Raw genomic sequence first — 25,298 nt, forward strand, 5'->3', positions numbered from 1 at the left:
CTATGCAACAGTAACTGAAAACTGTGTTTATTTAGTGGAGAGAGGCAGACTGCAGAACAAAGCATATGGCATAAATCCATTTACATAATATCCCAAATGACAAAACCTATGCGTCCATGGAGAATGTTTGTAAACAAGTAGAAAATGATCAGGACAGAAACACGGCCAGCCACGTCAGGGGGACTGGGGAAGAGAACACACGGGGACTTTCTTCTTATGCTAGGCTTCTGTGTGGTTTGTTTGACTCTTTACTAAGAAATGTGAATTAATTTTACAATTTAAAACATTCTAAGCCAGACAGTGGTGGTGCATGCCATTAATCCCAGCACTCAGGAGGCAGAGGCGGGCGGATTTCTGTGAGTTTGAGGCCAGCCTGGTCTACAAGAGCTAGTTTCAGGACAGGCTCCAAAGCCACAGAGAAACCCTGTCTCGAAAAACAAAATAAAACAAAACAAAAAAACCAAAAATTCCATAAAAGAATAAAAATGGGAGACAAAAAGTTATCAGCAGCAGGGAAATTGCTACAAGTTTGAGGCCAGCCTAGCTTAAATATCAAGTTCAAGGCCAACAGGACTACAGAATGTCTCAAGCTGATTGACTACGTTATTTAATAAATAACTGACAAAAATTACCACACAACCACCACCACCACCACCACCACTACCACCACCACCACCCTATATTACCCAGAAAACTACTCACTTAAAGAGGGGCTGGGTGTTGGCAGTGTGGGTGAAGCTGGTGAAGTCGGTGGTGAAGCTGGTGAAGTTGGTGGTGAAGTTGGTGAAGTTGGTGAAGAAGTTGGTGAAGTTGGTGATGAAGTTGGTGGTGAAGTTGGTGAAGTTGGTGGTGAAGTTGGTGAAGTTGGAGGTGAAGTTGGTGAAGTTGGGGGTGAAGTTGGTGAAGTTGGAGGTGAAGGTGAAGGGCATGGCCCGGACACTGCAGCTTGCACAGTGAGGTTAAGATTGAAGGTTCCGTTGAGCACATACGTGTGATTCAAACTGTGATTGTTGGAGACAAACAGGCCAGTGTTGTCCCCAAAGTTCCACTTGTAGGAAATGGCAGAGTCGTTGAGGAAGTGGCTGGGATCATGAATGAGGACATCAAACACAATGGGAAGGTCTCTGAGGAAGGTTCCGGCGGACGAGTTCCGGTTGTTCTTCTGGGACATGGTCACAAATATAGGGATCTGATCTAGAAGATGCACCAGGAGAAGGAAGAAAGCACACTGTTTCTCATCTGTGAGGAGAGGGGGCCACAATGATGTGTTCTGGCTCAAGAGTCAAATGAGACCTTCTCATGTGTAAATTTTAGAGTGTCCCCGCTAACAAGCAGGTGGGGTAAAACATAATTCAACATTTTCGCTCTGCTCAGAGCAAAGTCTTACCCTAACCCAGACACTAGATGTCAAAAGGAGCCCATGCCTTGTGCCCCACTGACGTGAGTTCACACCACGCACCTGTTATCACATACACGTCTTTCACCTGAGCGATGGGAATGTATGCCCGGCCGTGTCTTCGAAAGACAGTCACCTCCATGACCTGATGGCCAAGTGTCATATTGACTGTGTTAACCGAAACCCGTGCTGAACACCGACCCAGTTTTTGGAAATACTGACCTGTGGAAGATGGACATTTCCAGTTATTGGTGACATGTCATGATCATTCAACAAAGTTATTTCTGAAAGGCTAAAGGCTGTCTTGAGGGTGCTGGAGAGATGGCTCAGTTCTCAGCACCAACATAGCAGCTTACAACTGTCTGTAACTCAAGTTTCAGGGACCCTCGTGCCAATGCACATAAAATTAAATAAGTTATTATTATTAAAAAAGCTGCCTTGAGGAGAGAACAGTTTGGAAGCTCCAGAAAAGGAGATGGTGCCTGGCTCTATGCCAAACCCGATGAAGCAACTCAGGTAACTGCACACAGCTGGTTACAGTGAAAGAACTCTTTAGTGGGACAATATAATTAGTTCCTAATTTACAGATGAACACTTTATTAAGTTTCAATGAACATCATTTAATGTCAGGGTGAGGTATGTGGGAGAGTTTTAAAAGGTCTTTATTCACAAATCTACCATATTTTTGTTATCATTTAAAAAGCAATTGATGTAGGCTGTTTAGATTTTTCTGGGAGACTGGACCCCCACTCTCTAGAAGTACTTGTACCTAAAACAAGCGAGACACGAGAGAGCGACTGTGGATCACGGATACAAAGGGAGTGTCTTCCACTACCCTCTGCAGCCACAGGAGTGCAGGTCAATGAATGGCGAGCTTGCGGAGCTGACCAGCAGGGCTAGGATGGCATCAGGGAAAGCCAGCTTTGGGCAGGTATGATGCCTGGCCTGCTCTGTTGTTCAAATGGCATGCTCCGCTAAAGCTGAAGGAAAAGGATGCTCTCAGTCAAAGGTCAAAACCTTCGGAAATCTGGGAGATGCTCAATTGGAGCAGATTCCAAATATTCAGCCTCGGTTGGCTCCTGGAGAGCTGTGTGTGCTGCTGACTTTGTAACTCAGGGATCTTCATACATGCTGGGTATGCATTGTACCACCGATCCATAGACTTGGCACTCTAGTGATAGACTGAGAATTCAGTAGCCTTGTTTCTCTTAAAGTAACAGATCACTAATAATGCAGCAAAGTGAATGAATGCCTGTTATGTTTTTGGAAACCAGAGAGTAGACTATGCCAGAGAAAAACAGTGTCTAGATTGTTCTAGGTCTGCACAGTGGTGTACTGTGTTGCCATTAAAACAATGCAAGGAAGTTTAAATAATACAGTCAAATGCTATGACAGCAAAATAAAAATGTGTATCCATTATGACCTTAAACAAGAAATGTCAATATTGAAAACATCATCACTTAATAGCAATAATTTCTGATGCTATTTGTAGATGATTCTTTTGTATTTTGTTTGTGCTCGTCTATGTTTTCAACCTTCCCATGCTTCTATAACTAAGTTCACTAATTCACTTAGAATGTTAACAAATTAACAAATGTGCAACCATGTACTGTTCAAATAGATATTTTCATAGTGCTATAGAAGACTAATCTGCTGTTGTGTAGAGAGCCAAAGTCACTTCCTTCTCCTCACTTCATTCTGTGGTGTCCTGCAGACTTGGCGAGGTTAGCCAGGACTTCATTTCCCCTCCCTGTCCACTCCAGCAAGGAGTCGACGGAGGGGTGAGGGCTACCCTCTCAGAGAATACGGAGGACAACGTTAAAGTCTGACAGGAGTGTAAAGAGCTAAGCGAGTATGTAAAAGCCAAACCAAGTGTGTGAAAGACGTAGACAAAGCTCCACTTCTTCCATCCATGGGGGCGAGGGAAGGGCTTCCCGTCGGGGAACGCCAGGTGCTGGCTCTGGCCGGTGCCGCCTTCCCAGTCACCACCCTCTGCTCCTGCTGTCCAGTTGTAGACAGACCGGTCAGAAGTGAACCCCAAATCTAATGGAGAGACAGACAAGGTCGAGTTAGTTTTCTGGCCTTTAAATGCACGATGCTCAACCCTCAAACACTTCCTTTCCCTAGAAGCCCTGTAGAAGCTGCTGCAGGCTCTACTGTTCAGAAACCACCCATGGCATGCAGATGGCTCGTGCACTTTCCTGTGCATGTGCTGTATTCCAATAAAGTGTTATACTATCAAGTTCCAGGAAACTTCCATCTGGAGATTTTACTTATCTCGGTGCTATTCAAACTAAACTACAGGGGACATCATCTTCTAGTGCACACACTTTCCCTCACTCATTTGTCACCGCAGCTAAGTCCTGGATCACAGTCCCAAGTCTTCAACAGGGGAAGGTCTTAAGGAGTGCGTTCCCTCACAGCCCTGCAGAGCCACACCCACCCCAGCATGCCCTGCCCTCCCGCATAGGAGTCGATGGAAAGAATTCTCCTCCCACGTAACAGCCCGGGAATCTGTCACCCTCTGCTGGCCTCGGAGGACACTCGCACACACAAACGCAGACACACAGCTACATAAAATTAAAACATAAAAATAAATCCTTAAAAGAGAATCTCCTGACTTTGCAGACACCAGGACTGCAAAAATGGTGTTGCTCTTGCCTCTGAAAGAGAGTCTTAATGAAGGTTTAACCTGGAGAGCTGACAAGCTGGATACCCATGAGGAATTTCACCCGCAGCATTACAATGGTATCACAAGCTCCTCAACATGCTGAAAGGCAGCATGGTGGGGCTTAACATGGTGCTGGAGGCCTATGTGGTTTTCAGCTACTGCATTTTTGTTGTTGTGGTGGTGGTGGTGGTGTGATTTCTTTGAGAGAGGGTGTCTCTGTGTACCTCTAGCTGTCCTGGAACTAGCTCTTGTAGACCAGGCTGGCCTCAAACTCACAGAGATCCTCCTGCCTCTGCCTTCCAAGTGCTGGGATAAAGGTGTGCCCCACACCCAGCAGTTACTGCAGTTTGTACAAGGAAGTCAAACGTGAGTGAGCAGGACACGAGTATCACTGAAGAGGGGTCAGTACGGCAGGCACTGCATGCCTGAGCAGAGCCTTTCCAAATGTGTGATCTTTTGCTTCTAAGCAAGACCTGGTCATTGTCTGCCATCTAGAACATCCCTTAGTCTGTGTCCTCGAAGAGTTCCTTTATCCAGCTACTATTCCTTCTTATTCTTAAATGGTCCCCCACCCCCCGCCCAGCCACCCAACCCCCTTAGGCCGGCTCCTGGGTCCTTTGGCATAGCTCCATTGGTTCTTGTGTACTTCCCAGTTTCCCGTTACAGTTACGATGCCTCAAGTCAGGTGTGACGGCGCACAGCTTTAAGCTTAGCACTTAGGAGGCAGAGGCAGGCAGATCTTTGCATTCAAGGCTAGCCTGGTCTACAAAGCAAGTTCCAGCACAGGCAGGGCTACATGGAGAAAATCTGGTCCTTGCTATGTAGTCCAGGCTGGCCTCAAATTTGAGATTCCCCTGTGTCAACCTCCCAAGTGTGGGAATGTGGGAATTACCAGCATGTGTTACCACTCTGGTCAGAATCAGCTTTTTTTTTTTTTAAAGAGGAAGTAGGGTATAGTAACACATACCTGTAATCCCAATCCTCTGGAGACTGAGGCAGGAGGATCATGAGTTTAAGGCTCATTTGGGTTATATAGACATGAGAGAGAGAGAGAGAGAGAGAGAGAGAGAGAGAGGAGAAGAGAAGAGAAGAGAAGAGAAGAGAAGAGGAGTGGGAATGGGAGAGAGAAAATAATAAATACCACTAGATAAATAAGTATACCCCTGTGCATACAGAATTTAGTGTTTGCCTCAAAGGGAGATAAAAAATTAATGAGGGATGAACACATCAACAGATTTATAAAAGCCCCACATGGCACAGGCAGGGGCATCTTCAGCACTGGAGTAATCTCAGTGGTTAACTGAGTTCTCCAGAGTGAGCAACCTCACGAGATAATTTTCCGTGATGTAGTTATGCTCTTTTAACACGAACAGGAAACTCATTTCTTTAAGAGTAAAACAAAGTCAGAGCATGCCCACTCAGCGTCTGCGCTAGCAGACGGTCATTTGTTTCAAAATATTAGTCAGCAGAAATAAACCTGTCAAATGGAGCCCTGGGTGGTATTTCTTTTGTTTAAAATCAGGTGATAAAATGAGACTCTGAGCACAGACAATGCGTTCTCTGTCCAGGGGACATGGAGGACAACCTGGGTGTGACAATGGAGGAAACGGGCGTTTAGAGTTTTGAATGTGTGTGTAGCCCTGGGGCTGGAACCCAGGGCCCTGAACAGTCCAGGCAAGTTCTAATTCACTGAGTTCATCCCAACTCAGTGGTAGAGCTTCAAGCGAGGTATTGGGAAGAGCTGGAACCAGTGAGGGGCAGAGGGAAAGGACAGGGGAATTGGAGGGGGACATGATCAAAGTCCATGACGTACATACAGGAAAAATACTTTGTACAAGAAAGTGACACCTCCCCCCACCCTCCCACCCCGCTGCACTGCACAGGTGCCAAGGAGCAGGAGCCACCAGCCTGCTAAGGAGGCTTGGCTAACACTGGTGTTGATGAAGAAACAACATCTGGACAGTTGCACACATCCCTGCCATCCAGCTTGACAAGAAGGGTGGCAAGGGGTGGTGAGAGCACCCATGAGCGCTAGGATTATGGGTGGGGCTCCAGGAGGAGAGCTGGCCTCCTTACCATTTCTGCAGTTCTTCTCATAAATGATGTTGCCATCGGCATCTTCCTTCTGGCATCTGGGGAACACCAGGTTCACCACAAACGTGATATTGGATCCCACCAGAGCTGGTGAGTCACTGGTCAGGACTGCTTGCACACGGCCTCCTAGGGTAACAAAGAAGGGAGCTTGTTCCCCCAGACAGCCTTTCACCAAATGTGTTTATGATAAAGTAGTATCTGTGGGTAAGGACCATGTGCTCCGTAAGCCTCTTTATGGTGTGTTAAATTTATCTCCTGGACACTAACTTTAGCTTTCACAATATTATAGAAAAATAAGTCAGAACAGTTAATAGATTTTATAATCATGGGGGAAAAAATCACTGAAGATAAAAGGGGCTGGAGAGAGGACTCCGTGTTAAGAGCACTGGCTGCTTTCTCAGGGGACCCTGGTTCAACCCCACTACCCACATTGCAGCTCACAATCATCTGGAGTTCTAGTTCCAAGGGATTTGATGCCCTTTAATGGCTTCCTTGTGCACCAGGCACACATGTGGTGCACAGATACACACAGACAGAACACTGATACTCACACATAACAATAAAAAAAAAAAAGCTGGTTTTTGGATTGAGGAGGCACATGTTGAAAGTTTGTAGACTTTCCGGGAAGTCACACTTCCGGATAATCAGGTCATGTCTCTGCTTTTCTGAGGTTGCCTAAGTCATGGTAGCCAACAGTTTTGAAGCCAAATCTGCTTGCTCTCTAAAATATTCCAAGAGCGACAACCTTAGAAATGTCTAAAAGTCCAGGTGATTTGTGACTTAGAAAATGAAAATGGTGGTGGTGTTGGGGGGGCTAGAGAGATGCTGACTGCCCCTCCAGAGGTCCTGAGTTCAATTCCCAGGAACCACATGGTGGCTCACAACCACCTATAATGAGATCTGGTACCCTCTTCTGGCCTACAGGCAGGATACTGTATAAATAAATAAATAAATCTTTAAAAAAAGAAAGAGAAAATGGGGGCTGGAGGGATGGCTCAGTGGCTCAGAACACCGGCTGTGCTTCCAGAGGTCCTGAGTTCAATTCCCAGAGCACACATAGTAGCTCAAAACCATCTGTAATGAGATATAATTCCCTCTTATGGCCTTCAGACATACATGGAGGCAGAACACTGTATACATAATAAAAATAAAAAGAAAAATAAAATAAAAATGGACTGGGCCGTGGTGGCACATGCCTTTGATCCCAGCACTTGGGAGGCAGAGGCAGGCGGATCTCTGTGAGTTCGAGGTCAGCCTGGTCTACAGAGTGAGTTCCAGGAGTGCTAGGACTATTACACAGAGAAACCCTGTCTCAGAAAAAACAAACAAACAAACAAACAAACAAACAAAAAAGTGAAAATGTTGGGAGAAAGAGAAGCTTGCCAAATCCAGGGGTTGCAGCAGCTAGAGCGCAGTCGTTCAGGGCAGCCTGAGGCCTCCTGTCCAAGGCTCTGGCTGAGGTAGCTCCGCCGCGGCTGTGGGGTAGAGGTAGCTCCGCCGCGGCTGTGGGGTAGAGTTTCTGCTTACCTTCCCAGGAGTTCTTCCATCTGCCATCTCCCCTCTTCCACACTGGGTACAGGTTTTCATTCCACTCCGTTTCATCAGAAGACCAGCCACGTAATTGGTTGTGCTCCCTCACGTGACCTGGAGACTGCTCGTGGCCCAGCACGTCACGAAATCCTAGGTTTGGGAAACAAAAGATCTTGTCTATTCCATTTCTCATTTAGCGCTTCAGTGAGAATGGTCGATGAGGCTTCTCAGCTTAGGTCACTGGGAAGCACATTTACAATAAATCAAATAAACAAAGGTGCTTTAGAAATGGCTGGCTGGGAGCAGTGGCTCACACTAATTCCAGCCAGCAGGAGGAAGGCAGATCTCTGTGAAGCGGAGGCTAGCCTGGTGTACATCATGATTTCTAGGCCAGCCAGAACTGCATAATGAAACTCTGAGTCCAAACCAGCCAGGTAAGGCTGGTGCGATGTCCCAGCTGGTGAGGTCACTGGCCACCAAGACTACGTGCGTTCTGTTCTCTAGAACTCACGTGGTAGAAGCAGCTAGTCAGACTTGTCCACTGACCTCTGCAATGCCCCAACACAAACAAACAAATAAATGTAAAAATACAGTAAGCCGACAGGGACTGTTTATAGAGAACTAAAGAAAGACATGTTGTTTGTTTTTTGAGATAGCATCTCAACACCAGGATAGGCCCTGGCTGTCCTGGAAATCACTATGTATACCAGTCTGGTTTCAAATTCACGTAGATCCACCTGCCTCTGCTTCCTGAGTTGTTGGATTAAAGGCACTGACCACAAAGCCCAGCCTCTAAGAAAAATTTTTGACAGCCAATTTTTCTTAACTGTACTTAGCTTCTCAATATATAGCCTCCGAATATTTAGATGTGGTAATAGTACCTAAAGGGAAACTTGGATGCTGTTTTCTTCATACAGTTTTGCCTCTTGCCCCAGTCTTTTTACTGTCTTGTCTAAATCCCAGAATGCCAAGCTTGGGAATAATCCCAGAATGCCAAGAGATACATATGCGAGTACAGGAGGGCTCATGGTAGAACTCTAAGTATACATCTCGGTGAAAATTCCATACACATTGTAGAGTACCGCAATTGCATCATATCTATGCCCAGGAGGCTGAGACAGGAGGATTGCCATGAACTCAAGGCTAGCCTGGGCTACAAAAAGAGGCTTTGTCTCAAAAACAAACATCCCCCACTCAGATACAGCATAAGCCGGTGTATAGTCTGTATTTGCTAAGTAGTGATTTTTTTTTTTAAAAAAAAATGTTGTTTGGGTTAGAGTTGTACCTTATTTCTTTTTTCCAGTTGCATCTCTTTTTAAATGTATTTTGAAGCTCTCTTGTTAGGTATATATGCATTTAGAATGATTGCTTTTTAGATTGAATTGGATATTTTCTTATTAGTGTTACCCTTCCTATCCATGGTAACATTCCTTGCTCTGAAGACTGCTTGCTGGGTTTACCTTTACCCATTGTTTTTCTTTTCAAAAACGATTTATTTATTTTATTTGATGTGTGTAGGTGTTTTGCCTACATGTTTGTGTACCATGCCCATAGAGTGCCCACTGGATCCCAGAAGAGGTGGCTGGAGCCCTTGGGACGGGAGTTACAGTTGTGAGCTGCCATTTGGTTGCAGGGGAATTGAAACCCAGGCCTTCTGGAAGAGCAGCCAGTGTTTTTAACCTCGGAGCTGTCTCTCCAGCCTCCATTATTTTACTTCTAACTTGCATGTATTCTTATTTAATGTGGGTTTCTTGAAGACGGAATATATTTAATTGTATTTCTATAAATTAAATATGAAAATCTCTTTTGTCTGAAGTACTGAGATAATTTACATATAATATAATAACAGATTGTGGATTTGAATCTACCATCTTGTTTTCTATATATCCATCTTTCTTTCTTTTTCTTACTTGTTTGTTTTTCTTTACAAAACAAAGGGTCCAGTTTGCCCTCAAACTAATTATGCAGCCTAGGATAACCTTGAACTCTTGACCTTTGTGCCTTTATCTCTCAAGAGCTGAGATCATAGGCACACATCAAATCTACCTTCTTTTGTAGTTTAGGGAATTACAACTGAATTCCATTATGTCACAATAATATAAGTGGTATTATTACCACTTAATAGTAATTATATCTTTTTGTTTTGTTTGCCTGCCTACTCCCTTCTCTTAATCCCCTAGGTAAAATAGATCACAGATCACAATCCCCAAAAGACTCATTTTCCCAGCTTTCCTTGCAGTTGAGTGGGGGAAGATGATTATATTCTGGTTTAGAAAAGCTGAGAGGAAGTCTCCTGAGTTTCTGGGAAGTGTTTCTCCTTTACAAAGGAAGATGAAGGAGAAATGGCCTCAGTCTTCTCTCTTCTGAACTGATTTCAGAGGTGCAGTAACTGGCCTGGTGTTTGGCCGTCACAACTATCCTTTACCATGAAGATGCAGATGTGAGGGAGCAGCCAGCACATCAGTGGTGTCAGACTAGAATGCTGACAGAAATAACAACTGCCTAGAAGACCCTGCTGAGTCATTGCTCCTGCGCTGCCTGCCTGTGGTGGTTTGAATAAAAATGGCCCCCATAGGCTCAGTGGGAGAGGTTCTGTTAGGAAGCATGATCTTGTTGGAGAAAGTGTGTCACGGGGGGGGGGGGGGGGGGGGGGTTGTCTTTGAGGTTTTAGATGCTTAAGCCAGGCCCCGGTGTCTTTCTCTCTTCCTGACCTTTGTGGATTCAGATGTAGACCTCTAAGCCTCTAAGCTCCTTCTCCAGAACCGTGTCTGACTGCACGCTGCCATGCTTCCCCATGCTGATAATGGACTGAATCTCTGAACTGTAAGCCAGCTCCAGTTAGTTAAATGCTTTTCTTTACAAGAGTTGCTGTGGTCACGGTGTCTCTTCACAGCAATAGAAACCCTAACTAAAACACTTTCTCTGGGCTGGATGTATGAGATAAGAAGAATCTTAGGCTTTTCTATTCTAGCCCAAAGCTTAACTTCCAGTAACCTAAGTAGCCTCTAACCACAGTGTCTGCAACTGTTCGCTCATCAATTTCTATGGCCCTGCATCTTGCCATGAGCTTTTGTAGGGCAAAAATTGTCTTCATGTCTTAGACACTGGAAGAAATACCATGAGGTGTGGTAGTTAGTGACTATGCGGAGAAGCCATTTTGAATGCATGCACTAATCTGTTTCTTCTCATCAAGGTTTTACCTCTCACATGGAGAGCAGTGGTGGCACAGGATACTTAGAACTCTGGGCCCCGTATATTTTAGATAGATGTTCGCATGTTAGGGAAGCTGGGCTACATCCCCTGCCCAGTTTATTTTTAGTGTGTGTGTGTGTGTGTGTGTGTGTGTGTGTGTGTACAACTTCAGGTGCCATACTCAGAAATGCTGTATACCTCCTTTTGAGATATAGTCTCTCATTGGTCTAGAGCTCACCAATTAGGACAGATTGGCTAGCTAGCCAGTCCCATGGATCCACCTGTCTCTACTTCCTTTGCACTAAGAGACAGGTGTCTGTATGTCCTGTTTTTGTACATGCTCCCCACTTCTGCAGGTGCTGTATATGGAATTCAAGTTTGTGCCTAGGCAATGTATCCAAAGGGCCATCCCTTCTCCCGTTCTTTTCTCAACAGAAAGGCAGGCGCAGTGGGAAACAACAGTGACGTAGGAGTCACGGTGCATGGTCTCTGTCTTAAACAGGCTGTGTGGGCTCTGTTATTCTTTTGTCCTTTTAAGGGGCAAGCCACGCCCACTCCCGGTGACCCCTGACCTCTCCCCGCCATCTTGGATCACACACTTTGACAGTCCCCTCTTGACGTGTGCACACGTGTCTCTCTGTCCCTCTCTCTCTCTCTCCTTTAAGTAATAAATGTTCAGCTTTATATCTGTTTACTGTGTCTTGTAAGAACTCTACCCGCCGCCTGCTCACACCCGCTTGCCCCGCCGCAAGCTGCTCTACTGGGACCCGCAGCGAGCAGCTCGGAACCCACTGGGCTAGTGCCTGCTCTGTGAGCCCGCTGCCTGCTCACATGGCCCCCACAGTCATCTCTGTCTTGGAATTAGAGTCCGCTGCCTGCCTACAGCTGCTGCCTGGGGCCGCCTGGGCCACTCCAACATTTTTTTAAAGTATAAAAGCTTCAGCCTTCAAACCAGCAAACCTCAAGCCAGTCTCAAGACTGTTTGCACCGGGAAAAGACATTGATATTAACCAATGTTTATAACTGGAGGTTCAGTCTGGGGTCATGTGGAAAGACCCACTTTAGAGATGACAACACCTCGGTCAGAGATAGGGTTCCTCAGGGTCCTCTTCAACCTAGTGTAAAAGGAGGCTCACCTCCTTTCATACCCACAAGCTCTTCTCACTGTTTCAGAATCTTTGCCTCAGGTTCTGAGGAAGAGTGTTTTCAGAGATGAAACCAAGGCACAGATCAGGTTGGGGTGTGGGACGGTGCCCTGGCTTTGAACTCCAGCATCACCATAAAAACAAAAGCAAACAAACAAAAAATGAAACAAAACCAACCCTGTCAAAACCACATGGATTGCTCCTCTGCTTGTAAATTTCAGAAGTCAAAGAAAAATACAGCTAGACAATGGTGGCACACGCCATTATTCCCAGCACCTCAGAGGCAGAGGCAGGCAGCCTAGTCTGCAGACTGAGTTCCAGGACTGTCGGGTTGCACAAAGAAACCCTGTCTTAAAAAAAGGAAAAAGGGAAAAAGAAAAAGAAAGAGCCATCACAATCCCTGACTTCAAACTCTACTACAGAGCTACAGTACTGAAAACAGCTTGGTACTGGCATAAAAACAGACTGGAGGACCAATGGAACCTAATACAAGACCCGGATATCAATCCATGCATCTTCAAACACCTGATATTTGATAAAGAAGCAAAAAAATATCAAATGGAAGAAAGAAAGCATATTTGACAAATGGTGCTGGCATAACTGGATATCAACATGTAGAAAAATGAAAATAGGCCCATATCTATCACCATGCACAAAACTCAAGTCCAAATGGATCAAAGACCTCAACATAAAGCCAGTCACACTGAACCTCATAGAAGAGAAAGTGGGAAGTACACTTGAACGCATTGGCACAGGGAACCACTTCCTAAATATAACCTCAGCAGCACAGACACTGAGAGAAACAATTAATAAATGGGACCTCCTGAAACTGAAAAGCTTCTGTAAAGCAAAGGACATGGTCAACAAGACCAAACGACAGCCTACAGAATGGGAAAAGATCTTCACTAACCCCACATCAGACAGAGGTCTGATCTCCAAAATATACAAAGAACTCAAGAAATTGGACACCAAAAGATCACATAATCCATTTAAAAAATGGAGTATAGACCTAAACAGAGAACTCTCAACAGAGGAATCTAAAATGGCTGAAAGATACTTAAGGAAATGCTCAAAATCCTTAGTCATCAGAGAAATACAAATCAAAACAACTCTGAGATTCCATCTTACACCTGTAAGAATGGCCAAGATCAAAAACACTGATGACAACTTATGCTGGGGAGGATGTGGGGTAAAGGGAACACTTCTGCATTGCTGGTGGGAATACAAGCTGATACAATCCCTTTGGATGTCAGTGTGGTGATTTCTCAGAAAATTGGGAAACAACCTTCCTCAAGACCCAATAATAGCACTTTTGGGTATATATCCAAAGGATGCTCAATTGTGCCCCAAGGACATGTGCTCAACTATGCTCATAGCAGCTTTGTCTGTCAGAGCCAGAACCTGGAAACAACCTAAATGCCCTTCGACCGAAGAATGGATAAGGAAAATGTGGTACATTTACACAATGCAGTACTACACAGCAGAAAAAAAATAACGACAGCTTGAATTTTGCAGGAAAATGGATGGAACTAGAAAACATTATTTTGATTGAGGTAACCCAGACAGAGAAAGACAATTATCACATGTACTCACTCATAGGTGGTTTTTAAACATAAAGCAAAGAAAGCCAGCCTACAAACCACAATCCCAGAGAACTTAGACAACAATATGGACACTAAGAGAGACTTACATAGATCTAATCTACATGGGAAGTAGAAAGTATAAAAAGACAAGATCTCCTGAGTAACTTGGGAGCATGGGGACCTTGGGGGAGAATTGAAGGAGAGAGGGGATGGTACGGTAGAATTATCTGTATTCTGTCAATCATATTTTAATAAAACGCTGATTGGCCAGGCAGGCAGTATAGGTGGGAAAGCCAGACAGGAAGTAGGGGTGGAGCAAAGAGACTGGGAGTATTCTGGAAGCAGAAGCTCTCTCTCAGCCATTCCTGTACAGACCACCGAAGAGACAGCATGTAACTTGCCCAGCAGAGAAAGGTACGGAGCCATTATGGCTAACATAGATGAGAATAATGGGTTAATATAAGTTATAAGAGTTAACAAGAAGCCTGGCCTAATGGGCCAATCAGCTTTATAACTTATAGAGATCTCTGTGTGATTAATTTTCTTTGGGGCTTGCTCGCTGTGGAGTACCGGGCAGGAACCGATACCCCAACAAGCCGGCCCCCTCATTGCTACAAGGGGAGAGGTAGGGAGGGGGTGAAGCAGAGAAAAATGTAGAGGTCAATAAGTATCAATTTAAAAAAAAGGAAGAAAGAAAAAAGAAAAGAAAAATACAGGGAGCACTGGAGGAGCAGGGAAACCAGGAGCAAACCTGTTGGATCTTGCCCTTCCAGAGTTCAGCCCCGACAGAATCATTCACAGAGGAGCTGGAGGGAGGACCCAGCGGTTAAGGTTGCCAGCTGCACTAGCTCAGGACAGGAGCGGAGATCTTAGCTTAAGTTAGGGAGCTTGCAAAGGTTCCAGAGCCAGGAGATCTGCCGCCCTCTTCTGGCCTCTGCAGGCATCGCCCCCCTAAAATACATTTTTTCCCAAAGGTTTCAAAAAGAAAAATAACACGATAGAGAAAAGACACATTTTAAAAAGCAGCAAACATAGATGGATGTAACATGAGGGCCGGTTTATTGGGGTATCTATCCCGCCCAGCACCCCAACAAGTCAGCAAACCCCAAAGAAAACCAATCACACAAAGATCTCTATAAGTTATAAAGCTGATTGGCCCATTAGGTCAGGCTTCTTGTTAACTCTTATAACTTATGTTACCCCATTATTCTTATCTACGTTAGCCACATGGGCTCAGTACCTTTCTCAGTGTGACAGCTTACATGTTGCCTCTTTGGTGGTCTGGACAGGAGTGCTGAGGGAGCTCTGCTTCCAGAATACTCCCAGTCTCTTTGCTCCACCCCTACTTCCTGTCTGGCTTTCCCGCCTATACTGCCTGCCTGGCCAATCAGCGTTTTATTAAAATGATTGACAGAATACAGACAATTCTCCCGTATCATTTCCCTCTTTTTTTTTTAAACAAAGGAAAATACCCATAGTCCATTTGTTGGGAATGTGGGCGTAGTATTTCAGGCTACTTCCTGCTGGTTGGGGGCGCTGATAATCTTATGGGGACCTAAAGAAAACTTAAGAGTTATAATCAAGTCCTGTCTGGAGTATCCTGTGAGTCTTGATCATCTCAGGCAGCAGTCTTGAACCTGTTCTGGATGAAGAACTCAGACATCTGGGCCATCTGTTCCTATCGGAGATTTTTCAGGTGGCCTCCCTTGGTCAAAGGTGATTATTCTTAACTCTGAATAAATCCAGAGTCTCTCGTTTTCTGTGGAAACAAAAGCAAAATCTCTTCTCCAAAGTAACATACCTTTTGACTTCAGTTTTGAAGCCAAGGTATTTTCAAAATTCCTATCTTGGGTTAGTTCAGCAGCATTTATAAACAAAAGTCTTTCAGCAGCTGTTGCTCCTTCCTCAGCATTCAAACAATTCAAAGAGAGCATAATAACATACAGTATCAAGATTCTCTGTGTATTCTCCATCTTTATTTTAACCTCTATTTCTTTATTTTTACTTTTATCTTTTGGCTTTTTGAGTCAGGTTCTCCGTATATATCTTTGTCCTGGAATAACTCTGTAGACCAGGCTGTCCTTGAACTCACAGAGATCCTTCTGTCTCTGCCTCCCCAGTACTGGGCTCAAAGGTGTTTGCTACCACACCTTGAACTCACAGAGATCCACGTGTCTCTGCTTCCCCCGTGCTAGGATTAAAGGTGTGTGCTACCACACCTTGAACTCAGAGATCTGTCTCTTCCTCCCAGGCAATGGGATTAAAGGTGTGTGCTACCACACCTTGAAGTCACAGAGGTCAACTACCTCTGCCCCTTAAAAGTCTCAGAGGTCAATGTGCCTCTGCCTCCCAGGCATTGGGATTAAAAGTGTGTACCACCACACCCTATATCTCCCTTTCTTTCTTTTTTATTTTTAATGACTTTAACCTTTAAGCCTGCATATATTTTTAACACACTGTAAACCATTTAGAGGTTTTCTTCATCTTTGAATCTCTCTTTATTGTATATCCCTCTTTTTTGACCACATGAGCCTTTAATTTACAAAGCAATACTGAAAGCCATGGCTTTGAAGGCTAGATCCTTAGCTTTCCAGCCTCTGCGGAGGTACTGGCTGTAGCCATTTTTGTTGCCACAACTCTATGGCGTTTCAAGGTCCTTGCTAGCAAGCAAGCTGCAGCATTCTGCTCACAGACCACACTCAATCGGACTGCCTGCCTGAAACAGTCAGAGATTGCCCTGGCAGGGCAGCCCAGAAAGACGGCATTTTAAAACAGCACAGCTTTTTTCCTGCTACTGCTGAAAACTGAAAAGCATGTGTTCAGCTTTTCATCAACACCAGTTAAGTGTTTTGCGGCAGGACCTCTTAAAAGAGCTGCAGGGTTTTGCAGCTGAAGCTGAGTCAGGAAGCCTCTCTTAGATGAAAGCCTTGCTTGCCTCTAGCAAGCAGAGCAGACCCGAGAAATTGCTGCTACCAAGAAAACATGCTTTACTCTTTCCCAAGCTTTCCCAAGCTTTCCCAAGCTTTCTGTGGATTCAGTTATCCACGTGGGCGCCATATGTAACATGAGGGCCGGTTTATTGGGGTATCTATCCCGCCCAGCACCCCAACAAGTCAGCAAACCCCAAAGAAAACCAATCACACAAAGATCTCTATAAGTTATAAAGCTGATTGGCCCATTAGGTCAGGCTTCTTGTTAACTCTTATAACTTATGTTACCCCATTATTCTTATCTACGTTAGCCACATGGGCTCAGTACCTTTCTCAGTGTGACAGCTTACATGTTGCCTCTTTGGTGGTCTGGACAGGAGTGCTGAGGGAGCTCTGCTTCCAGAATACTCCCAGTCTCTTTGCTCCACCCCTACTTCCTGTCTGGCTTTCCCGCCTATACTGCCTGCCTGGCCAATCAGCGTTTTATTAAAATGATTGACAGAATACAGACAATTCTCCCGTATCAGATGGAAACATCAGGACTTAGGGCTAGAAAAGAATTATTAGGTTAACCAAAAGCATAATCCATAAAAAACTGATGGATGGAGCCCTTATTCAACTAAGAAATCTCTGTTCTTTGACACCCTGTGGGAAGAAGCAAAGGAGAGCCACAGGCTAGGAGCATACCATGAAAGAGCAATCCAATCTGAAAATGGGAAAAGCCATGAGACTGTGCTACAGAGGATGTGTAGACACCGGACACTAGAGGGTTGCTGATGAACCCTCCCAAACACCATAATCACTACCACCAAAGCCAAAAGCAGTGCCGGTGCCCACCAAGTGATGGGAAGGACCTAGAAAAATTGGGTCACCGCAGACTACTGGCAAGAACTTGAAAAGGTGAAGCCGTCCTTCTAAATTCTAATAAAACTCAATGTGCAGTTAACCACTGTGTAATTTGCCTTTTTCCCCCTTCTTTTTTTTGAGACAGCTCTCACTATGTAGCTCTAGCTGTCCTGGAACTCACTTTGTAGACCAGGCTGGCCTCAAACTCAGAGATCTGACTGCCTCTGCCTGCAGAGTGCTGGGGTTAAAGGTGTGCGCCACCACCTCCTGACATAACTTGTTTTAGTTGTACTCTTTGGTATGAATCCCAGAGAAACAAAAATTTGTAACCACATAAAAATTTGCACATGGAAATTCATAGCCTCTTTATTTGGAAAAGCCCACCTTGGAATAACTCTGATGTCATTTGGTGGTTGAGGGGTTAAAGGGGTGTGCCCTGATGAATGTGGCAATGCCAACAAATCCCCAGTTAACTATACTAAAGAGAAACCTCCGGCCAATGTCTACAGTTACATGCTGTGTAAAATGCCATTGTGCGGCGTTCTGAAAACAATAATAATAAAAAAATGATTTAAAATGGACAGATTCCTAGTGGTCAGGGTCTGGAATTGGGTTGAGAAGGGTATTTGGTGATGAAAGGTCCTGGGATTGTTGCGGTGGCAACGGGCGTGTTCTGTATTTTGACTGCCCCTCCTCCAGGATCTTGCTGTGATACTTGATTTTGTTTTGTCTAAGTTTGCCCTTGGACAAACTGGGTAAAGGTTATACTGGAATTTGTCCGAATTATTTCTTTCAATTTCGCACGAGTGTACAATTGCCCTAAAACATAGAAGTTCAGTTTAAAACCAGATCAGCCTAATAGCGAGCAAACTTTAACAGGGAGGAGGCGGGCAGGGGTAGAGGGGAAGTAAACCTGCCGCTGCAGCAGGTTGAAGGGCTCCCCTCTTCATTAGGACTCCTGATACCTGCTCCGCCAGCACTTCTGCTTCCTCCTCATTCCAGGGCTTTGAAACGTGGTCTGAGACTTCCATTATTCAATTTCTGGCTACTGTTTGGTTGGTTGGGCTTTTTTCGAGGCAGGTCTATGTAGCTCAGGCGATCCTTAAAGCCACTATGTACCCTAGGCTGTCTCACGGAGATCCACCTGCCTCTCCCGAGTGCTGGGATTAAAGGCGTGGGCCACTTAGCCCAGCTTTGGCTGCTGTTTTCAGAGCAGAGCCGTGGAGTTTTGGGGAGAGAACTTAGATAGCTCACTTTTGTGACAGGCTCCCAGTTGTCTGTCTGCGGGAGGTACGGGGGAGGGGGCTCCGGGGCGAGCGGATCGGTCGGGCGGTCCTTAAGAATTACCACTGAATGTATGCTCTGGTCGAGCACCTCTGCTAGCCAGACTCTAAAACACATTTGCAAACGAGGAAAAGGAAAATCGAAGCTAACTTGTAACCCAGACAAGCAGCTGACACGAACCCATCTCTATTCTTCCCCAAACCCTGGGGTAGAAGAACAGCGGGTGAGATGGCGTACGTCCCCTTCCATCTGCTCTCTTAGTGCGACCCAGGGCGAATTCCTGGAGCTCTTAGTGGCGGAGTTCTTTATGTGGGCAAACTGGACAATCACAAAGTCAGGTTCCCCTCGCTCTGTGAAGGCGCCACACCTAGACGCAAGGTGGGACATTCCACCTGGCACCCCGCTGGCTGCTGTTCTGTGTTTGAAGTTTAAACCTGCAATCAGCCTCAGGGGACAAAGGTGGAGTCTCGGGCGGGGCGCCCCAAGTCTAGGGCATCCCAGCTTTTGAGCACACTGAGGTGTCTAGTGGGACTGGGACGCTTGCCAGCTTGCCTGGCCAATCCCCGAGAGCAGGGTCCCCAGCGCTTTCACTATGCTTGGCCTGGGATCCATCCCAGCCAGGACGAATTAAGAGAGGGCCTGGCTTGCATTAGAGGAGGTGACCCTCTTCTCTGGAACTGCCCCAGGCCAAGGTGGAGTTGGGGTTATCTGAGCTAGCTGGCGTTACCAATCAGATGGCAACAGTCGGGCTCAGGGAAGATGCCGGTCCTGACTGGTCCCCGGCCCCTGGAAAACGAGGTTGAGTGGCTCCCCCACCCCCCGCCCCGCCACTCAGTAGCTCTGTTAGGAACGGAACAGCCACACCCGGACGGGGACAAGTGGGAGTGCTGGCGCGCTACTCCATCCCGATTGAACACCAAGGATGCTAGACCAGGGCGCCCAATTCCGGAAGACGCCGCTGTCACTGACTGGCCATCGGCATTGTTAGTAGGACCCGTGCCATAAAGCCCACCCAGGGTGGAGCCAGCTTGTCCCTCAAAATCCTCGCTGGAGCCGCCGCGCCCTGAGGTGTGCAGGGGATGGGGTGGGGAGTTCTGCTAAGTTGACGAGAACCTCATCTAAAAGCTCCACCCTGTGAGCCTGAAGCAGTTGAGGGTGGTTTGGGAGACTTGCTTTATTCTTGGGGTACAAGCTGTTCTCCCGCTTCTAGCTACAACACAGCCAGGGCGGAAAAGGCTTAGGATGGCCGCGTGGCTTTTGCTCTCCATGAACCCCAAGCAAAGAGCGCAGTCCCAGCATTCGGAATATACCCCGCTTCCTGCGGATCCCTAAACTTCTCTCGAGGGCCCGAGGCGCACCCCTTGGACCAGCGAATGCAAACGTCCAGAGAGGACCTGACTCACGCTTGGCCTCCTGGAGCGGCAGTCCTGAAGCCAGCAGCAGAAATCCCAGGACTCCGAGGAGATTCTCCATACTGAGTCCGAGCGCCCGCAATCAGTCAGGGCTTAACTCTCACTGGCCAGTCCCATCCACCAGGAGTCACGGTGTCAGCTTCCTGAGCCCCGCTCTGATTTATGAAATACGGGGCCTGAGGAAGATCATGTGATGTTTTAAGCAGTGTAGCTGGATCTCTCGAATTCCACCTCTTAAGAACTCGTGCTTATGACTCACTTGCCCCTGGCATCTATTTATTGACTTCGGATGTACGGTCTTTTCATTTTGTGATCCCACATTCGCGTCTCTCTTTTCTCTCCCCCCTCCCTTTTTCCTAGTTTAAAGGGAGCTTCCTAAAATCCTATTCCGACATTCTGACATTCTTCGTTGTTGGTGAACTTTCTTCGCTGCTGCTCGTGCGACGCATCTTCCAGAATTTGGACAGCGGCACTAGCTAGCATTCCCACGCCAAACAAAGGGCAGCGACGATCAAGTTTTCACCTTTTGGCAAACATCCTATCACCACCTGAGGTGTTGATGCCCTTTGTGGCTGGCATAGTTCTGTCTTGTATTTTTGGTGAGATGAGCAATTCGTCTTTAAATGAATTGGACATATTAAACTTTTCTGTAACAAATCTTAGTTTTCTCTAGGAAGCTACAACAATCAAATAATCTTTTATTTTTTGCCTTCCCTGACCCATCAAGAGAGGAGGTAGCCTCTAGGGCAGGAGTTAAAGGTTAGCTCCTAGAGATTAAACAAGAAATGGGAACAACCTTCTTCTTCTTCTTCTTCTTCTTCTTCTTCTTCTTCTTCTTCTTCTTCTTCTTCTTCTTCTTCTTCTTCTTCTTCTTCTTCTTCTTCCCCTTCCCCTTCCCCTTCCCCTTCTCCTCCTCTTCCTCTTCCTCTTCCTCCTCCTCCTTCTCCTCCTTCTCCTCCTTCTGTCATCTTTCTCCTCCTCTTTCTCCTCTTCTCCCTTCTCCTCTTTCTTCGTTCTCCTCCTCCAGAGGGTCTGGGTTCAATTCCCAGCACCAACATCGTGACTCACAACCACTTATAATTCCAGTTCAAGGGGTCTTACAGCTTCTTCTGTGGTCTGTAGGCACCTGACATGTTTGTGGTACACAGACATTCATGAAAGTAAATCATTGATACATGTACCAATCTTGGAGGAGGTTTGTGATTCCAAAGAGCTGTAAAAAGGATAAGCCATTTTAGAAACTCAGACAAAGGCAGCACGAGGAACCCAAGGCCAGGGCTGTTGGGGAAAACAGATATTCACACCTCGTTTTATTAAAAGAAAATCATGATGTAAAAAGTTAGGAATAATTTAGTGAAAGAAAGGAAGCATCTGGACTCTTTGGCGTTACAATTACTCTGCTTAAAAATGCTGTTGAGGAAGGTGAGCTGTGGTTATCTTTAGAGAAGCAGCCCCGAGAGCCTCTCACCTTGGATGCTGGCCCTCCTCCAGGTGACCACTGTCTTGGCTTTCACTGTGCCTAGGATGTGATGACTGAAGCAGCCACCCAGAAGGACACACAAAGTGGCTGCAGCCGAGCCTAGGGTCACAGCTGAACCTCAGGTAGCCCGGTCTGGTCTCTAACTCACTGTGCAGTTGAAGATGATCCTGAATTCTGAACTTCTTGCTTCCACCCCCTAGATGCAGAGGTAACAGGCGTGTGTTACCACACCTGTATGGTTCTGGGGAGCTAACCAGCTAACCAGGTATGTGCTCTAGGCAAACACCTTACCAACTCAACTTCATCCCAGTGCTCCCTCAATTAACATTCTGTACTCTAAGAAATTGCTCAGTTCAAACTGGAGTTTTTAAACGAGATCACAAAATCTACTTAAGATCTAGTCCATGACCCTTAATTTTTTTCTTTTTATGTGTATGGGTGTTTTGACTACTTATATGTGTTTACACCACATGTGTGCCTGGTGCCTGTGGAGGCCAGAAGTGGGCATCAGATTCCCTAGAACTGGAGTTATAGATGCTTGTGAACTACCATGTGGCAAGTACTCTAACTGCTGAGCCATCTCTTTAGCCTACAGACCCCTAACTCATAAATAGCTACTCTATAGTTCCCTTTAACAAATTGTCAAAACTTAGAAGCTTAAAACAACTAAAATGTATTAACTTGCTGCCCCGGAAGTCAGAAGTCTGAAGTGGGTCTCAACTAGGCACAAACCAAAGTGTCAGCGTGACTTCAGTGAAGAACCCCTTCTTTGCCTCTTCTCTAGTCTCTGGCTTCTCACGCTTCCTGGTTTGTGGCCTCCTCCCTCTCAACATCCATCCGTGGTAATGGAATCTTTTTTACACTTCAGTATAGCACAGATTCTCCTGATCCTCTGTTGGATTTGTAGGTTCCTTGTTATTTCATGGGACCCACCAGGACGTTCCAGAACCTTTTCCGGTCTCAAGGCCAGTGGTCAGCCACTTTTGATGTAACTTTTATCTTGGTATTTGCCATGTCACAGATTCATAGGTCCTGTGGGTTAGGATTAAACACCTCCGGGCATTATCCTTCCTCACAGTTATCCAGAAGGTGGCTGGCAAAAAAAAAAAAAAAAAAAAAAAAAGAAAAAAAAAAGAAAAAAAAATCCTAAGATGGGTGGTGAGAATGGTGTTGGACAATAACCCACAAATTTCACATACCTCTTGAAACTTGTGCCAGGGTAGGAAGGTAAGAGTAAACTCCAAGAGAGAGGCAGCCCATGTGACTGCCAGGCCATAATGCGGGCTTTTGCATGTGTCATGAGCAGAGTCACGGTTTTCAGATTTAATCATTAACAGATGACTAAGAGACTTCTGCTGTGTCCAGTTCTTGGCTCTCTCCTGCCCAGTGGCTCTCTGCACGAATGAGTAATTAAAGCCCTTGGTTCTAAGGCTCGTTGAACTATGAGCCTATTCTTTCTCCAGAATATTTTTTCTGTAGCTTTAGAAAAGAAGAGGAAAAAACCACACGGTTTAAAATGTTCTTTCAAGAGGTTTCCTCCATCCCCAACTTGTCTTCTATTATTATTATTATTATTATTATTATTATTATTATTATTAATGGGTTTTTCGAGACAGGGTTTGTCTGTGTTGCTTTGGAGCTGGTCCTGTAACTTGCTCTGTAGACCAGGCTGGCCTCGAACTCACAGAGATCCGCCTGCCTCTGCCTCCCGAGTGCTGGGATTAAAGGCGTGTGCCACCACCGCCCAGCTCTGACTTGTCTTCTATTATTACATTTTATTTATGCAATGTGCATGTATGTGCGTGCATGCCTGTGTGCCACAGTGCACATGTGGAGGTTGATTCTTCTGCCTTGTGAGTCCCAGGGACCGTCTCAGGTTGTCAGGTTTGGTGGAAGCACTTTTACCTGCTGGGCAATCTGGAACCTGTGTCTTTTGTTGAGACTAATATTTCTCTCCCTCCCTCCCTTCCTCCCTCGACAGGGTCGTTTATGTAGTTTAGGCTGGCCTGAAACTCCATCTCTTTTCTTCAGCCTGCCAACCGCTGAGATTACAGGCATAGTACAACTGCCTGCTGGATTATGTCTACGGCAGTCCTAACCGTCGCCCGTGTGTGGACTTAGAGTCATGTAAGAAGAACGCTAGGAGTTTGAGAGGCTGGAAGAAAGACATGAGCTGCTTCTGACATCGTAAGTTGAGCTAACTAAAGTCTAAACACACTTGGAAAGAGAGAAGCCAGGTTGAGGGGCCACAGGAACAGAAGAGAGACTTTATTCTTCTGAGTCTGGGTCTCATGCAGCCACGGCTGGCCTGGAACCTGATCTGTAGCTGAGGATGACCTGGGACCTCTGATCCCCCTGTCTCTATTTTCCAAATACAGGAACTCCAGGTTGTGTCACCACATCCAGGTTTCTGTGGAGCTGGGGATTGGACTTAGGGTGCACTAGGTGTGCACTCCACCAACTGAGTGTCAATCCCAACCCCAAGAAAAATAATTGTAAAAAATAAAATATTAATGACACGCTATAGAGTGATGAACCTCAAAAACATTGGGCCAGGTGAGGTAAATCATACATAAAGGGCACAGAATTCCATTTGTATCAATACCCAAAATAGACAAATCCATAGGGACAGAAGGAGGAACAGCTGCTGTGGGGAGGAGGGGACAGAGTGACCAAGGGGTGGCACTGTTGGGAACAGTCTGAGGTGCTGGCTGGACAATGTCGGGAATGTATGAGAAGCTATCTGCTTGTTCAGTTTAATCAATTAATATTTTGTTTTGAGAGAAGGCCTCATGTAGCTCAGGGTAGTATTGAACTTGCTATGTAGTTGGTAGATGAGACTTGAGATTCCCCACTTCTCCATTTCCCAAGTGTTAGACCTACAAGCTTACCTGGACTTGAGCTGTTTATTTCAAAATGGCTAATTAAGGAGGCTGTGGAGATGGCTCGGTGGGTGACATTGCTTGTTGCACAAACAAGGACCTGAGTTTAATCCCCAGGATGCACACAGAAAGCTGGGTATGAACACATACCTGTACCTTGAGAGCTGTGGTGGTGGTGGAGGTGGTGTAGGTGTAGGTGTAGGTGGTATAGGTGTAGGTGGTATAGGTGTAGGTGGTGTAGGTGTAGGTGGTGTATGTGTAGGTGGTGTAGGTGGAGGTGGTGTAGGTGTAGGTGGTGTAGGTGGAGGTGGAGGTGGTGTAGGTGGAGGTGGTGTAGGTGTAGGTGGAGGTGGTGGAGGTGGAGGTGGTGTAGGTGGAGGTGGAAGTGTAGGTGGAGGTGTAGGTGTAGGTGTAGGTGTAGGTGGAGGTGGTGGAGGTGGAGGCGGTGGAGGTGGAGGTGGAGGCGGTGGAGGTGGAGGTGGTGGAGGTGGAGGTGGTGGAGGTGAAGATGTGGAGGCAGATGGATCTCCTTGCTAGCCAGTCAGTCTAGCCAAGATGGCAAGCCCTAGGTTCAGTGAGAGACTTTGTTTCAAGAGTTAAGGGAGTAATAGAGAAGGACAGCTAGTATCCTCCTCTGGTCCAAGTGTAGGCATGTGTGCGCGTGTGCGCGCGCGCACACACACACACACACACAAAGTTAAAATAGTTAATATTGTCATGGGAATCTCACATCGATAAAATTAATAAATTTTATAGGCCGAGGAGATGGCTCAGTCAGGAAAGTACTTGCCTCGTAAACAGAAGGACCCAGCTTTGATCCCCAGACCTGTGTTAATAAGGCAGGGGGTGACAG

General features: G+C 46.0%; 1 protein-coding gene across 2 annotated transcripts in view; it reads right to left on the minus strand.

Moving 5' to 3' along the window:
- The window catches only part of Gpnmb (glycoprotein nmb), a 34,682-nt gene extending 14,392 nt beyond the window's left edge, over positions 1-20,290 (minus strand). Inside the window, exons 1-6 of one of the 2 annotated variants that reach the window (XM_085691172.2) lie at positions 20,075-20,290; positions 7,689-7,841; positions 6,144-6,287; positions 3,266-3,439; positions 1,460-1,618; positions 703-1,194 (exon numbers count right to left, since the gene is read on the minus strand). In XM_085691172.2, coding sequence (XP_085547298.2) covers positions 703-1,194; positions 1,460-1,618; positions 3,266-3,439; positions 6,144-6,287; positions 7,689-7,841; positions 20,075-20,144 — 1,192 coding nt within the window. In that variant the 5' untranslated portion in view covers positions 20,145-20,290. The remainder of the gene's footprint in view (positions 1-702; positions 1,195-1,459; positions 1,619-3,265; positions 3,440-6,143; positions 6,288-7,688; positions 7,842-20,074) is intronic. The other variant, XM_048440298.3, reaches the window with a different exon arrangement.
- Positions 20,291-25,298: the final 5,008 nt, after the last annotated feature.

The sequence above is a fragment of the Myodes glareolus genome, chromosome 6 (genome assembly GCF_982192425.1).
Source record: "Myodes glareolus chromosome 6, mMyoGla1.1, whole genome shotgun sequence".
NCBI lineage: Eukaryota > Metazoa > Chordata > Mammalia > Rodentia > Cricetidae > Myodes > Myodes glareolus.